The following is a 17,678-nucleotide window of genomic DNA, read 5'->3' on the forward strand; positions in this document are numbered from 1 at the left end:
TTTTTCCTTTATTTTAAATTTATTTTGTATCTGTGAAACTTAAGTGGAAATACCTAGCTGCTGAAAACTGAAATTACTGTTTTCTTTCATGTTACTTCTTATGTGTTACTTTCATAGCCCCAGATAAAGCTGAGGGGCACTAGTGAAGGTTTCAAATACTGACTTTAAAAATCACTTCTTTGTTTTTGCCAATTTAGTCAGTCTTTGCACAGAGAGAAGTGGAAAGGCAACCAGTGAGTTGAGGGCCTGCTGAGCAATAACCATGCATTTCTAAAAAACAGTCAGATCCCTGAAACTGCCTGTTCTTGACATGTTTAGTACTTTAACAATTAGTCTTTTATTCCTTTTTTCATTATCTTTTCAGATTAAAACATACCCTCTTTTAAAAGTGGGTGGGTGGATACACACTTCTAGTTTCATTATTAGTACGATGATTAATTGTTGTTACATTGAGACTGAGTAAAAAGATTAAACTACTAGTAAAGTGTGTTAAGCAAATTTTATCTACCTTTTCCAGCATTTGTTGTTACAGGTATCATTTCTTTTTTATAAGATTCAAAATCAAGTCCAAAGATACATATTAAGCAACACTTTGTTAGCACGTAAGAGTGAGCTGATTCCAGCCATTTCCAAACTTTCACCAATCGAAGTACAAAAAAATAGTTGCTCATCCTGTCTATAAAAAGTAATTTCCTTGTTGTTCCCCTTGCAAATCTGAGGGTATTGCAGTGTGGTGGACACTTTTATCAATTGGTTGACATCTTCTAGAAGACTATACCGTAAGGACTGAAGCTGCATGTCCGTCTTTGAGCATAAATGCATGTATGTGAGCAATCCTTGCTCATGCACTAAGATAGTGCATACAGCTTCTGCCCTAAAATGGGTATTATGTGCCTTCATCTTCCCAAATAAAAGTACAACCTCAGGTCTGTTATCTGTCATTTGCTGAGTGTCCAAACTTGATACAGTCTAAATACACTTTGTTCACAGGCTTAGTATGTTTTCTTTTCCAAAAGGAAACCTGACATGAATTTACTCAGCATATCAATGATGTTGGAATTCACTTTCAGTTTAGTGAGTATCTGTTTCCATCAGGCATTCTAACATCAAGGGATAAATTCTGAAAAACTGTCTGAGCTTCCCTGTTTTAAAAAAGATAGGCTCTGTCCTCTTACTTGATTAGATATCAGTTGTGTTTGTCTGCTGGAAGTACATTTTTCAAACCCTGCTAGTCAAAGATAAAGGAGGTCAGGGGAAAAGGGAACTCTGTTCCTGCCATTCCCAATTTCTTTCCATCCTGATTCAGTTATCCAAGGTGTCTCTTTTGCCATTGCCAGTTTTCCAGTAGTCATCAAATCCAAATTCACTGTTGATACTATTCATGTTATTATTTGTGTATGAATGTAAAGAATGTGTTGGCAGGTACTTAGGCCACTTCCTCCGAAAGCAGGAAAGAGGGTCCATCAAATCAGAAAAATAGCAAGGGCCTTATTAAAAGAAGGTAAACTGTTAACCTGCTAATTCTTTAAGGAGGCAGTTTGAAGGCATCTTTCATTATGAGACCCTTCTGAATCTACCATGTCCCCAGCTCATGTGTGAGAATGGCATTCCCTTCTTGTGGTCTTCGCAGTGTTTTTTCCCACCAGCTGTTTCAGACTTGGCACACCTTTGGGAGCGTGGGCGGCTGCTGCTGGAGCCAGTAGCACAGTGGCTTTCTGCATCACAGCACCTCCTCTCTGTCAGGGGAATCCTTCACCTGGTGCATACTAGAGGCAAAAATGTAATTCTTTTGATGGTTCATGTAGGTACTCTGTGAGTGACTATTACAGAGCTCTGTTTTTTGGGGTTTTTTTGGTTTTTTTTTTTTTTTGTTTTTTTTTTTAAACTGATAGATTTTTCTTTGTGTAAGAAGGCTTTCTGCAAATACAAACAGTGAACTGTAGTATCAAAGTTCAAGTACCATTTTGGCAGTGATATTGAACTAACTGATCAGATTTGGTGACTATTAATTAGGAATTATTAGTTACATTCTAAAGCTGGCAGTTAACTATATTTTCTCAGTGGGATGTAAGGATACTTCTGTAAGACCATGGTATTTTGATGACTGAAGATAGTGGGGTTTATGACTTGTGGGTCTATTCCTTGAGGGAGAACTTGGTATTTTTTTTATGTAGGAATATGATGGGTAGAGCATACGTCTTGCTGAGTAGACTGATATGATGAATCTTTCTGCTATCATAGACAGACAGACAGACAGTTACAGGCAATGCTGTTTCATTGCCTCCCTAACCAATTCCTGTGAACAGTTGCCTAACAGTTAGAAAGGAGGAGGGGAGAAGGGGGCTGAATAGACCATTTATTTTAAGCTCTATAGAAAGAGTTATGCATCAGTGACCTTTGGCTTTAATTTATGTTGCTTGTGACTTCTGCGGTAATACTGAACATGTATAGTCTTTTCTATCTATTCTGCAGTAGTAGTCTTTATTCTCTGCATATAATATGTTTATTTATAGAGTTTTAAATTGTATTTTAATACATCCAAATAATAAACATAACGCCATGTGTGCTTTGATCAGTTTCTTTGACTATGGGAAATCATTTGTCTTTTCAGTGGAGTACAGTAAATGCTGATATAAAAGCTACAGCAGACATTCAAATGAGTGAATATTTAGGAAAAGATGAAAAGCATGTTCATATTATCTTTGTGTGTTACTTAAAGAATGTTGTAAATGTATGCAGTACCACTGTGCTGGGGGACTGTAGTCTGAAATAACATGGGAACTAACATATTAATATCAAGGTAAAGGTACATATTCCCCAGATGCATAGTTTTACCTTTTTCAGCTTTTATTATCTTTAGAATAGTGTTCCATTTATTTCATGAATACAGAAGTATTAATTGGCCATGACATGTTCCAAAGACAAAAGAAAGGTCTAATTCACTCTAACAAACTTGTTAGTCACTGTTTATATCAAGAGGATTGTGAATCTACAGAGAGTAACACTGTTTTCTTCTACACTTGCTTTGTTTATAAATCAAAAGTTTTTAAGTGACCTGCAGTGCCTGCTTGTAGTTTGAAATGATACTTCTAAAGCAGACCTCCACCATGTAGCACAGACATGTATCCCTTAAGATTAATTCTTTAAGTTAATTTTGGGGGAAGAAGGGCAAGAAAAGAAATGTGAATATTGTGGTGTTTTTACAGTGTTGGGATTTTTTGTTCTTTAAGGTAATATTTCATATTCTAAGAAAAACTCCTTCTGAGGTGTGCAGTTGCTTGTTTCTGTGAGCAGTGGGCAATTTGAATGCTAAGCTCTTGGTTCAAATCTAAACAGAATGTATTTTACTTCTGATTTACCATGCATATTAGTACTTCTAAACTTTTTCTTAGCATTCTTCTTTATAAATAGTTCTAATGTTTAACCTGTCTTTTGTGGGATTTTTAGTACCTAAAGTGCATAGCTGTCTCTGAGAGTGATGCTTTTAGTCATATTCACTCTCATTAGTTGTATCAATTTCTAATTGTATTAATTCACAGTATTACAATGGAATGATTTGTGTGATTTATCTAGGGAAGTACATGATCTTTCACGTAACGAAAAAAGGAGTTTAAAGTTTTCATCCATCCTAATTCTGTTACTGTTTGCTTTGTTCACCAGTCACTCTGATCCTCTTAGCAGGGGACAAGACCTAGAGAATAAAACTGGTAGTGACTGTGTAGATAAAAAGGCAATGAATTCTGCTTTTAAGGCATAGAGGGAATAGTCCATAAAAGAATAAAAATCAGAATGAAAGTACGGCGTCTTTAACCTGCAGACCTATTGTACCTTTGAAAAGCTTGTACTCTGAAAAAAACATACTGTGATGGTGCAAAGATTCATAATTATGTGAGAGAACACTTTGAAAAGAGGTCACTCGTTAGAAACTGACCAAAAGGCTTGTCAAGAAAATAGACCACATTATAAATAATTGTGGAAGTAAAGGATGCATTTCCTTAAAATGTCAAGGTATTGTTTTAGTGAAATACTACATGTCACAATGTATTTTATTTATTCCCTGATAATAGATGTATTGCTTATTTTCTGATAGAGCCACTTAAACTTAGTGAAGATGATGGAGTCAAGAACAGTACTCCAAAGAGGAATATGAAAGAAGTTTCACATCAGATGTTACAGAAGGTAAGATACCAACCCCAGCAAACAGATCTAAATTTTAATATAAGAATAATATATATAAGTCAGTACTCATGAATTTAGGCCATGATTTTCCTTTCTTAATTCAAAAATATGAATTCCCAAAATTGTGTCAGAAATTAATTCTAGTGAAGTAGCTATGAATGTATCATGTGAGATAAACATGGTTAATGTCAGAGAAAATGAGAAGAATGTTTAGAGGTATAATGTTAAAAACTAACAAATTATCTAAATTTGAAGTAACGTATGCTTAACATTTTACCACTTTTAAGTTCAGAAACCTTCATTTCTTTTGCTGAGTATTTAACTTTACATGGTATTAGGTGTTAATCTCCATAGATCTCTTGCCACAGAATAAAATTGATACATAACAGTGATAAATCCACCTTTTGTTGTATTTAAATTTTAGCACAACACTGCATATGCAGATATTTTCTACATATGTGGGTTTATCACTCTTTTCACAAGATCATACTGTAAGCATTTAGTGTTCTTTGGCTTAGCAAATATGATAAGTATTTAATCTTTACTGCTCAACATTCTACATATTTTACCTCATACAGTAACAAGATGTTCTTAACTAGTTGCTATTTGTATTGATATTTGTAATATACACAAGTAGTTTAGATGTTAACAGGTGTTCACTTAAGAGAGCTCACTTGTATTTTACCATATGTTTTGTTTGCTGCAAAGACAAGACATCCTTCAAACAGTATCATGCCTTTTGTTTGTCATTTTGCAAAATAATATTTGTTTAATTACTTATAAATCTTTAAAAGCATGCTTAAATTGAATAAACACAAATCTATAAATTTGAATGTCAGTTCGGGTATGTCTATTTATTTTTTATTTGTGAATTAACTTGTAGGAAGTATGGTAATTTACAGCAGATGATGTGATTGCATATACTTCTAACACTTGCCATATGGTCAGGCAATGAAGGCTGTCATCTCGTTATTACTGAATGACAAACATCATGTTAAAATAATAACACACAGAATAGGAAGTGCTCACATTCATTTATCTTAAGGTAGAGTGAGTAATTGAAATAATATGAACGCTACCATCTGAAATGTCACACAGTTTATGCTTGCTTATCATCTATATTTCAGAACTATAATTTTGTTTGCTAGGTACTACATAATTTTTATCTCTATGGATATACAGAGTTATGATGGTACCTTAGGGATAGGTGTAGAAGCTATTCATTGTTTGTTTCCTTCCAGCTGTCATACATGACTTTAAGTGCTAGTGAGTGCAAAAGGTTGCTTTAGAGAACTGAGAAAATAATAACAGAATCTCAGTTTAGGAAGGTGGTTGAAGAAAGGTACTGGTCTAAGTCTTTATCATTGGGGAGTAAAGTACAAACCATTATTTTAATCATAAACCTTGGATTCCTTGAAGTGTTTGGAAAAATCCCTTTTATTTCTAATTTCACCCAATAACTTTATGTAACCATAAGGCAGTCTCTCTTCATTGTAGGCGAGCTATGAGATTCCATAAAGGAAGGTAGTAATGGATAGGCATGCATATTAAAGGTTTGCTATCAAACTCACAAATTCAATATCAAATTCATAAATATATATGAAATTTGAGCAGGTCTTGCCCTAATTTACACTGTACATTAAGACCTCGCATTTATCTGAATCAAATCTGTAGTACCCACTTTGTAAATCATTCCATAAATTTTAAAAAAATTGAAATACAGTGGCAAAATGTCCTTGAAAAAACATACAGCATTTATTGAGAAATAATGTGGTTTCAATATTTTCAGTGTCAAACCAAGTTTTGACATTTCGTATGGCTACAAACTGATGGAATCGGCCAGTATTTTACAAGATCAATAGTTCAAGTTGGCAATATGCATTCTACTATAGCTCCTTGAAAAACAGTCTTTCCTACCCCTGTCCAGAAGAATCTCGAGCATCTGGCACTTCCCCTAGTGAAAGACTGGGGATGGAGCTTGTACAAAACCAACCAAAAATATTTCTCCAAAATGACTAAGTGGTTACTGAGCGCAAAGCTCACTCCGATGCCCTTTGGAAGCTTCTAGGGAAATTTCACAGACTAGATGTTCAGTTTAGTACCTGCAAATTGCCTCTTATTTCTGGAAATGGTGGGGTTTGGTTGTAACTTTAAGCAAATATTCCAGCAGAAGATTGAGAATCAGTTTATTGTTAATGGCCTTGAATATGTGTAAAACTCAAAGGGCTTTACAAATGAAGCATATCCATCATATATAGGTAGAATATGTTTCTCCAAATTATGTATGAGATGCTTGTAAAGTGACTTCATTGGAATAGGATAGATTTTCCCTTTCTGTTAATAGCATATACATTTCTGCTATCTCTTGCTATGATTTGTTTGGGGGTTTTCGGAAGATCAAATTAATATTTAATTTGTGTATTTACAACACTTGAAAAAACTTGTTGATTTAGATAGCTAGTGCAAAATTGTCTGTATTTCAAAATACTTTTCCTTCTGAAAATGTTTTTTTTTTAATTTCAATTAGCATGTATAACCAAATCAGTAATAAGCTCAAGATGCATCAGGAAGGTTCATTAGCATACTTAAACTTCTGTGTCACTTTGCCTGGAATTTTAACTTCTTTTACCATCTGCCCCTTGTTAAACAGCTGTATTATTGCGACTAAAATGTTTTCATCTGCACTACCTTAGAATTATTTTTAATTTAAGGACTATGGATTGCTTTTGTCCTTGTGCTTAATGTAGTATTATTGTCATACAATAAATATATCTGAAAACATAGGGTTTTTTCTACTAGACAGGCTGAAATTATCAATTGCTTTTGTTAGGTACAACAACTAGAAAGAAGAGTCAAAGCTATTGAAGGGGAATTAAAGAAACAGAAAGAAGTAAATAAAGATTTATTGAAGGAGAAAAATTATTTGAAAGCATCTTTAAAACTGCAAAAGGAAGATGCAGACGCAAGAGAAGGAGAGCTAGAAACACTACTGAGGAGGATCTGTGAAATAAAAAAAGACAAAGCAGAACTTCAGTTAGTGATTGATGAGCAGGAAAAGGAAGCTGCCTCTTTGAAGAGACAAGTGGCAGAAGCTAACAGGTTGAGAAACGAGAATGAAGATTTGCTGAGTCAACTGCAGGGGCTGAAGTGTTTGCTGGATGAAGCCAAAGCAGTGGCAACCTCTGGGCAATGTAATTGCAAGATAACAGGCACCAAGGTTAAATTAAAAACAGCCAAGAAAAAGAGCTCTTTGGGACATCATGGAGCTTTTCTCAAACAGTCTATCAAGGTTATGAGTAATGTATTTGAGAACTTCAGTAAGGACGGCTGGGAGGATGTGAGTGAAAGCAGGTACGGCTCTCATTAACTTAGCCCTGTAGAGGGGACACTGTGCATATGTAAAGCACTAGCAAATGGAGATTGAATTTCAACTACTGTTGATTTGGTATTCAAAAAAAATACTGTCAGATCCTTTGAAATATCTTGGGAGGTCTTGTTCTGAGCTTATTGACTGAAATTTGCATGCAAAATTAGCCACAACTGCATGAGTATTTGAATAGGTGCCAGGAAACCCAAAAGAAGGCAATGCTTGATTTCTTCCAGTGATGCTATTTTCATGCAGTCATGAGGCTTGAAATTGACAGTTTGGCAGGTTGATTTAATTTGCTGGCCCTTTGCATATTCACCACTGACAGCTAAGGATTCCCAGGCAAGCCTACTAAGTCGGTTTAGTTATCTTGTGACATGCCGACCCGGGAGGAGAAACATTTTTTCCCCTTAATTTAGTTAGATAAATTTTGAATGACCCATTTCAGCTTGCTAGCAGATGTCTACAAGCTGTTTAACATCCTTTAAATTAAGAACCATCCACACTAATTATTTCATGTATGTTTTATGCACAGTCATTGTACTAACTTTAATTGAATGATGGTTAAAAATAAGTTCTTTAAAGGTAATTGTTACTGCATAGACTCCCAGTCATGAGTCACAAGGCCCTCAGAAAATTGCACTGGCAAGCTTCATAAGCATTTAGAATTTTTGCTTCTGCATCTTGTCCATACATACTTGAGGATGCAGCAGTAAGCCACTAGGTAAATGGGTATCACACTGTGTCTTTCAATACTTTCTCCTAAGAGACGTGCAAAGAAATTTCTCAAGCCCGTATTTACCCAAAATATAGAGAAGGTGACAAATGGATAAAGAAAACGGAATTGTCTTCATAGGCTTCATGTTGGCTTTCTATGTCATACAGAGCAAATCAACAGTGGCAAATGGAACCCTTCCACTGCTTCTCCCCATGCGAAATACGGTGCTCCTGAACACAGTATCTTAAGAGAGAAAACAAGTTAAGAATCATGTAATCTGTCAGTTGCTGTCATTAATGTAAAGCTTGTTTGTTTTTCCGTTTAATTTATTATTAGAGATCTGATTTTACAGAAAACATATGTGTTTTTCTGTTGCAATTAGTGAGCATTTTTATTTAATTTACTATGTTTTGCTTTTTAAGAACAAAACTGAGCAAACAAATTGTCATTGCAATTTGAGTTTGAAGTGAAGTAGAAAGTAATTGTATGGCTTCAGTTGTCATGGCTAGCCATAAATACGGTTTTTGGTAATTGTACAAGTATTGGGTTAGGGAATTCTTGTCATAGAACAGTAAACATTTTTGAAGGTGATGGTGTTTCAAGATGTTATTCTCAACAAGTTAGGGAAATATCTTCATTTAGTTCCCTCTTCTACTTATTAATAAATACTGTTCTTTATCACTAGTAGCTGTCTCTGAGTTTCTAGATTCAAGCCTTCCATTTTCTAAACAGAACATTCCTTGAAAGCAAAGAATGCTTCAGGTGAGGCAAATGTATATGTAGTTAGAAATATCTCTGTGCTACTGCAGCACAATCAAACTATTACTTTGATTTCTGTTCGTACCAGTCAGTAAGACAGACCAATGTGTCAGGACAGGTTTTGGAAAGTATAAACATGTTTCTGTACGAGCTATTCCCCTCAATTTGTGGCCTTTTCTCTGGTTAAGTAGCCTCCATCTCTAAACCATTGATTTTTATGATGGTGCAAGTTAATTTGAACTCAGTTGTGCCTTTTTGAATGTCTTGATTTAAAAAGTGACAAATCAAAATTACCTTCTGTTGAGGGATTCCTTCACAAATCTGTTTGCACAAATGATGATGAATAGACACTGATGGTATAGAAAATGATATATCCGAGACTTCATGTTTTAAGCTAGACTTCACTGGATATCAGAAAATAAATGATAAGCAAGGCAGTGAAAAAACTGTAAATTAAGAGCACATTGAGTGCAACTTTAAGGAAAAATTTTAAGTAGAATGAAAGTTTCAGGTCCAATTTCTCTGCATGCCAGGCAATTTCAGTAGAAGGACTACCAAGCTTACAGAATTTAAAAGCTCTCCAAAGGGGTGCTAGCCAGAGATTTCACTGAAGTGCGATTTCTGAGTTTGTCTCAGTCAATGCTACAAATAATGTTCAATTGAAACAAAATGTTATTCACTGAAGTATTTTGCATTTGTTTGTTATCAAATGTGAAAATGAAAGAAAGTAGAAGCATATTATATCTTCCTGAGCCATTCACAGACTAGAAGTACTATCAAGTAGTTCTTCATGTATGTCAATTACTGTAGAGTGTAACAAAAGCTATCCTTTAAGAAGCAGTTGAAGTCTCAGACCTCCGTGCATTGTAGAGTGAGATTCCATTTGACAAATTAGAACTTGATAAGACAATATTAGACATTTCTTCTTTATTGTATTTGTAAACATCTGTTGAATAAATCAACTTAATACTGTCTGGATTTTATATTAGTTTTTCTTCTTTCTTGTATGTGTTATTTTCTATGTGCTCAATTGGCTGTTTTGAACTTTTAACGTTTAGCTTTATTTTGCTTTATTTTCCTGAATGTGCTGTTTTAGTGACTCTGAAATACCAACTTCTGAAAGTTTGGAAACAGTGATTATGAAGACAGTGCAAAACATTGATCCACTGCCAGACAGAAGTAAACAACAGGGAAAAACGCAAATGCAAGATAGTCAAAAGCCCTGCAACATTGTTCATTTAGGAGGCAAAAACCAGCAGTATAATAAAAAGGTATATAATAGAACTTGTTTTGTTCTCCTGTGCAGAATATTGAAGTTTAATAGTTAGTATTATCACTGGTGTTCCCTTCTTAATTAATTTGACTTGTTGTAAACTGAAAAGAAAATCTGCTTCCAGATATTCAATGGGTAGTTTCATTATAATTTAAAATATTTTCTGAATGATTAGTCTGCAAAAGTATTTGGAGGGGGTGTCAAGAGTGCAAAAGCTGATTAACAAAATTAAAGCTGCTGTAAGCTAGTCCTGCTGTCTCACGTTCCAAACAAAGAATGCCACAGACATCCTCTTAAACTCTCTCTCAGTCAGAAAAGCAATACAGAACACAGTGACCTAACCCATAACAAGGAAACAGCAACTTTCTCTCCTCCCCTCTGGCAAAATGGTTTGCTGGCTAATCAAGCATGAACACCTCTCAGTTCATTTGGTGTGCACAGAAAGAGTTATCTCCATCTTAGAAAGGTGCTTTTGGCTCTGTGTCTGTCTAGGAGATTCTGTTTAGAGAAAAGTGCACTTTTAGCATCTTCTTAGCCCGTTTACATGCATTGTCTGGGATTTGAACTTCTTGTCTCATTCCGAACATCTATATGCTGTTTTCTCACAGAAAAGGGCCAGCCAGTCGTTTCCCAGGTCTTTAGAGGCTCCCTACAATCTGTAACAGATAACACATTTTTTTACTTTTGAACAGTGTCTAATACTTTTTCCCTTCTGTGTTTGCCCAAATGAATCACTTCATGGAATTTAAAACACAAGCAGATATTGTTGTTTCTTAGTTCAGGAAACAGAATACTGAAATGCTGAACAACTTGCTGTTAGAAAACTAGTTTGAAATTCTGTTACATGTGGTGATATAGTAAAGAGTTTGAAAACAGATTGTGTTTTCTTGGTCTCCAAAATTTTAAAGCAAGTACAAACTCTATCTAGTCTTATTATATATTCTTGATTGTGTGTTTCCCTCAAAGGATCTATTTTTCTGACAGAAAAAATGAAAAAAAGGAAAATCTTCTGCAACCACCTGTTGGTATAGAATACATAGTATGAGCAGGAGCACATGATATATGTGAAAATCTGACCGAGTGTGTTACTCCTGTTATCTCCTGCTGCTCCTAATTGAGGATATACAAGGCAAGGAATCCAGGAGGCTCAGACCTCTCTTGCATGGTAGCATAGACAGAACCAGAACATCTCCTGTTTGCCTGTATTGAATTTACTTTCTGTTCCTCCTGGAAAAGACAAACACAGATATGTTCTGATACATGCGTGTAACAGACTGGTGGACTTGGAGCTTGCGCAGGAATCATGGTTTGTGAGTACAGAAGATAGTATTGCGAACATGTTTAGTATTGACAATTGGGAACACCAATTTTAACAGAAATCTTAAATCCTTCCTGAGGATTCAAGAACACTCCAGCAGGGTCATGGTATTCTTATACAAAGAGGCTAGAGAAATCTCCTGAGTTATACCTGGAGTTGAAGATGAGATCATTTATGACACAAGGACTTTCTCAGTTTTGCCCTGTGTGGTACAAATATGTAATACCCTGTGCAGTATCAGGAGCATTACTGGCACCCTCTTACAACTCATACATATATCAGAGCTGTGGCCTAGAGTGGAGATCTCCATCTTTTTGCTGCAAACATGGATTGTTTGCTCATGAGCTGCTGAGAGCTCAGTTCTCTGTAACATAAAATCACCATTTCAGACTAGTATCGTTCATCTAATTTCATGTCTTCAGTGACTTTAGCATCCTCTGATCATACTGATGGGGCTTAGTACTGGTTTCTATTATTGTCTTTGAGACATGGAATAAAATAATTAAGAGACTACTTGAAGGAGACAGACCTACAAGATCTTGACCTTTGTTTTCCTTTGCTTTGGTTTTAGTCTGAAAAGTTGGCACTTAATTTCTTTTTTTCTAGCATATCCTGTTTCCCTGTCCTTCAAATTGTGTGGTAATGGTACAAATCTAGAATTCAGGGGTAAGATGTCGTACAATGTCATTAATTTGTTCAGTGCAGCTAATAGATAATCCGTTGCTGCTTACTCTTTTGAATTTGATGAACAGCTATTTTAGTTATGAATATTTCCAGAAATATGTTGGATGATATCACATACAAATTGCAAACTGAAGACTTTAAAAATTGGATAAATGCTGCAGAATTCCACAACAAAAATATTTCAAAATAGAATCATCATTTAAGAGCCAGGGAAATAGTACTTTGTGGAGTAAACCTTGCTCTGGCCATTTTAATTTTACATATTGCAAACAGCTTTCTTTTTCATCCTCTGCTTCTGTCATTGAACATTTGATAGGTTCTAGAAATAGCTGATTTTTCAAATCAGATATTTAAAAGGCATGCAGCTGACTTTTCTTAAACCCTGTACAAACACAGGAATAGTATTTTCATGTTCATATATATTCATGCATCTTCCAGTTACAGCTCAGTGTCTAATCTGATCTTCTTCCTTTTGAACTAATAAAATCGCTATTCCTTTTTATTTCCACTTAAATATCTTCAAAAACAGGATACTGTAGGCTTTCAAGTAATACACACCATCTTTTTTCCCTATGAGTAAGGTCATATCATATCTAAAAAATTAATGTAGGCATTACCAGATGCTTCATTTTTCTCTGGGATTCTTTGGAAAGGGTTATGGTTTACCTATAACAGTTGGCTATTTCTTCTGCATTTGATGGGAAAGACAGAAATTTGTACTCTTTGCTGGCTAATGTTGTAAGACTGATTTTCAAATTAAAATTAATTAGAATTTTCTGTATTATTTGAAGTGATTGTTGTTGTTTCAATTCAAATTGGAAAACTTTGGAGTATTGTGGTTGGTGTGCCATAACGAAGCTAGCTTTGTGCTTCTGTTTTTTATTTAGGACCGTTCACTGAATAAAGACCTAGAAAAGTTACATTCCAAGAGGAGGAAGATCTGCTGTCTCATAACATCTTATCCATCAATTCTAAACAAAGGTAGGAATATTATATATTTTTGACAACTTCGTAAGTAAGATTGACAAAACATTCCTGCCTGATATTCCAAACCCTCTTCTATACTACACAAACCCACTTAAATGCTGTTGCAGGATTTGCTTGTTTAAATTTGCATGAGTTTATTTTCAAAGATTTAGCTCATTATTTTAAAATCAAATTGTTGTATAAAAAGTACCTGTCAGACAGCATCTTTTCGCACAGTTAAAATATACTCTATTTTTACTAAGTCTGACCTGTTGAATCTGCCGACTAAAATAAGCCTTTTCACTACCTTTTGTTCTTGTTTGTCCCTTTTAGCCAACACAGCCAATGAAACAAAATTAATGGTATTTTGGCTTAGACTGTTACTTTGGTTAATCTGTTAACGAGACACTGAAGCCTTTATTTCTGGTGTTACCAATCAGAAGCTTGATCCACATTTAGCTTCTGAGTCCTCGTTGAGTTTGCAATGTTGGCACTTCAGAAAAACAACAACACAGAGCACTTATAAGTTAACTAAATTAATTTACCTTACTCAGAAATATTTTAGAGGCTAGAACAGTGTTTTGAAGGGCCAAAGAAAAATTAGAAATAATCTCATTTATAATGAGCTGTCAGTTTAATAACATGCCATTTTATGTTTAGTGAACAGAACAAAAAGGAGAAATATCGTTGTCCAGAAACCGGGTTACTCTGTTAGCCTACTGCAGGAAAGAATTAAGTCATTGCAGCAACAGATAGCTGTTTTACAGAATGAAAAGAAGATAGCAGTGTCTTCTGTGAAGGGATTTAAAGAAATCAATGAAAAATTAACAACTGAGCTACATTTGGCTGATCAGAGACTTCAAACTAGTAAACTGACCATACAGGTAAAGTACTTTTCATTATGGGGTCTTACAATGTTCAGCTTAATTCTGTTGTAATTCTGTGAAATTTTGATAACATTGATTTTTGTCTCTTTATTTGTTATGATAAAATTATGACATGTTACATATTAGCATGTTTTATGTGAGATTCTGAATCAGTTATTATGTACATATGATATTGAGACCTGATTTACTATTGTATCAACCCAATTCATTAATCCTGAAAAAGAAGTGGTCTTCATGCTGACATTATACCTGCATTCAAATGGGTGAGGGAAGTTTCACTTTTAACCTGTGGTCTGAGAAATTCCCTGAGAATCTGGTCAGTCCACATGAACTAGCACCCATTCCTCTATGAAGAACAGGCACTTTTGGAGAAACCAGCAGTCTCCATATGCCCCTAGAGTGGACTACTCAAGGCAACAGGTTTTTTCTTCGAAAGGGGGCTCCATATCTGTTTAATCACATCTTTCTCTGTCAATGTGGAAAGGCAGAGAACAAGATTTATGAAAATAGAGACTAGTAAACTATTTGGTTAATGGTCCCAAAGATGCCAGCTTTCTTCTCTTCTTCAGTCTTCATTCCTACTTAATCCTTTCCCATACTACTACTTCTTTCTGGTTTTCCCCATTCTCATTTATATATATGTATTTTGTGTTAATCTATATGCAGCTCCTCAGCTGGAATTCTTTTCTATTCATACTGTAGTGATTGGCCTACCCTTTATAGAGCTGAATCAACAAACACTTTTGCAGTAATTGTCTCCTGTTGGTCACACACACATCCTGCTTCCAGAATTATAGTGTTACAACAGATGGACTTGCTGGAAGGAGGCAGACATTAAAAAAGAAATCAAATCCCCTCCCCCTCAAACTGCTCTGCATTTCTGTCTTTGCACAGAAGGCAGAAGCAGTATCAGGAGCAGCACTTTTCACTTTCTTAGGGCTGGGGAACTGCTAATTTCCAGAGGAGAGAAAACCTCGTTTCTGTTACTCATTTTGCATAACTATATATATGTAATGAATTCTTCAGAAAGAGTTTCCAAGGTCTTTGGAACCAATGGAGATCTGCCTATCTCACAAACAGTATCATAATGTAAAGTTTCATGAACAGTATAAACTTCTCAGAGACTTACATGTGTAATTTAGGTAAAATATTCTGCTTACTTCGAAATCTTCCATGATTTGCCTTCCTAGAAGACTACAACTTAGGTGTCCATAGGAGAGCAGTGTGAGAAATAAAATAAAAAAGACCATTATCAGGAAACTGTTTTTAAAAAAAAAAAAAAAAGCAAAATTTGTGTCAAGATAACTACTGCTGTAATGTAAAAGACTGAGTAAAAGTGAAATAGCATGATCTAAAAACAAACCAGTTTTCTTTCAATCAGTTTTTCTGGAAAGTTTTTTTAAAAAATAGTCACTGGTCTATTTAAAGGGTGGTGCATTCTAAGCAAAAATAAATAAATGGTGTTGCAGGTACTCAAGGAAAAATCTTTATTAGGCATGCACATTTTTTTCCTTCTCAGCAAACAATTCAAATTCCCTTTCTTACAACTAATTACTCTTCAGGTTCCATACTAGTGCTACCAAGTGGGAAATTTAAAGCAGAGCCTTGGGCCACTTGCCAAGTGAAAATTAAGGAGGTAAAGAACCTACACAGTCACTGCAGGCTACACACATTTTAGAGAGAGAACCATGATTCAGACAGATCAAATGGTTGTAAAGCACACATTTGTGTGGCTTTTTGTGTTTTGGTTTCTTTTTTTTTTTTTTTATAAATAAGAAATACTATCTAGAAGTGAAGTTTTAGGATACTGCAAGGGAAATGATGTTTTTTTAAATTTTTTTTTTTTTTTCACTAGCAAGAACACTGTTGTCATTGTTTCTTCTCAATGCTTCTGTTACTTTAGATTTTAGAATTTTCTTGTACAGGTAGTAGGTAAAAAACAAGCAAACAAACCATGAAAAACTAAAAGATTGAGACAATCTCTGCATTTAGGAAGACTCTTAACCACTTCAAGAGTGTCAAAATTACTAATATCCAAAAATAAGCTTCCATATGTAATCTTAAAGTTCTGAGTAATATATTAACAGTGAACTTATGTTGCTGGGCTAAGGTAAGTATAACATTCTAGCAGCTATAAACATTAACATCATGGCTTGGATGAGATGCCACGTTGCCTGAAATTAGCTAAAAAAATTAATCCATTAGCAGACAAAGGCAGATGTTTGTGCAGTCAGTCCTTCGTTATAATCCCATAGGAATCTAGTGCTAGCAGATCAACTCTAGATTTAAGATTTAAATGTTCCAGATGTTCGTTTTGAGACAGATTTTACAGTTTATACAGTCTAAGGACTGCTTGGCATCTGTTGATTTTCAGAATGTATGTACATGTATATTTTTGTGTATCACAGACATGTATGTATGTACATACTTGTCTGTCTGCTTGTAGGACTTCAGAATGCTGGATTCAAGTTCTTTTTTTTTTTGTTTGGCCTTATAAACTCTTTGCAGTAATGTAGGCTTCTTGCTTTGTTTTGTTTCTGCAAAAGCAATTCTTTGCATATTTCTGCAAAAGTGACCGCACATGTGAGAATCAAAGCTCCAAGGATTCACATCAGCACTGAGTCAAGACCATCTGTACGGAAGTACAGTAGTTACATTTTGCTATCAGTGTATAGAAATCACAACTGGAGCTGATAATATAGAAGCAAAAAGATTTAGCATTTCCTTAGTTTCTTAGAAAAACGTCTGAAAGGAGATGTTGGAAAAATCCAGGGAATTATTTTTTTTCTAAGATTCCGCCCTCTACTTATTTCTAAGTGACTGCTTATAAGAAGAGTGCATTTATTGCACACAGCATAGTAATTATAATTAGTTTTATGCAGCAGGTGTCATTCTTGTTGCAAAAGTTGAAAGTATATTGAATAATACATTGTCACCGTTCAAGGCTGGGCCTGCTCCCACAGCGGGCGGCATACGCTCTCTGTTAACCCCTCCCTCCCCCGGGAGGGGAAAGGTAGGAGAAAAGGGAGAGAGACTTAGGGGCTGGAAATTAAAACTACTTTAATAATACAACAATAATGAAAAAAAAAGTATAAGGTATTAATACTAGTACTACTAATGGGCCTTTCTGCATACCAATCCTGGTGATACTTCAGTAGCAACTATGAATGTGGAGTGTTACCGGGTCTGAAGCGCAGACAGTGTCTGAAAAACATGTAGCTGTACTTTCAGAAAGTGCAATTACTTAGAAGAAACTTAACTGAAAGAAAAACGCCTGAAAGGAGAAATAGTCCTGTTGTAGCCAAACTAAGACAGACATTAAAATCATAAGCAGGTTAAGTCATTAGTGCTTGTCTTATTTATGTCAATGCGAATCACAGGTCTGCTGCTCAAAAGTACCATAGGATCTTTTGCATCAGTTCTTCAGTGTTTCTCAGCTGATATCACAGGATAAGCTGTGTTTCTTATTGGAATGCCACAGGCATTTGCAAAGCAGGCATTTTCAAAATGCCTGTGTAAGTCTCATT

The 17,678-nt window shown here is 35.1% G+C and overlaps 1 protein-coding gene across 1 annotated transcript in view; it reads left to right on the forward strand.

Annotated features, from left to right (window-relative positions):
• Window positions 1-4,090: 4,090 nt before the first annotated feature.
• Window positions 4,091-17,678, forward strand: part of CNTLN (centlein, centrosomal protein) — a gene marked incomplete at both ends in the record, with an annotated part of 61,287 nt that continues 47,699 nt past the window's right edge. The window contains 5 exons of the mRNA XM_009700326.1: window positions 4,091-4,179; window positions 7,010-7,530; window positions 10,120-10,294; window positions 13,186-13,279; window positions 13,925-14,148. Of these exons, the coding sequence (XP_009698628.1) occupies window positions 4,091-4,179; window positions 7,010-7,530; window positions 10,120-10,294; window positions 13,186-13,279; window positions 13,925-14,148 (1,103 nt within the window). The remainder of the gene's footprint in view (window positions 4,180-7,009; window positions 7,531-10,119; window positions 10,295-13,185; window positions 13,280-13,924; window positions 14,149-17,678) is intronic.

The sequence above is a fragment of the Cariama cristata genome, unplaced genomic scaffold, assembly GCF_000690535.1.
Source record: "Cariama cristata isolate BGI_N322 unplaced genomic scaffold, ASM69053v1 scaffold8945, whole genome shotgun sequence".
NCBI classification, from domain to species: Eukaryota; Metazoa; Chordata; class Aves; order Cariamiformes; family Cariamidae; genus Cariama; species Cariama cristata.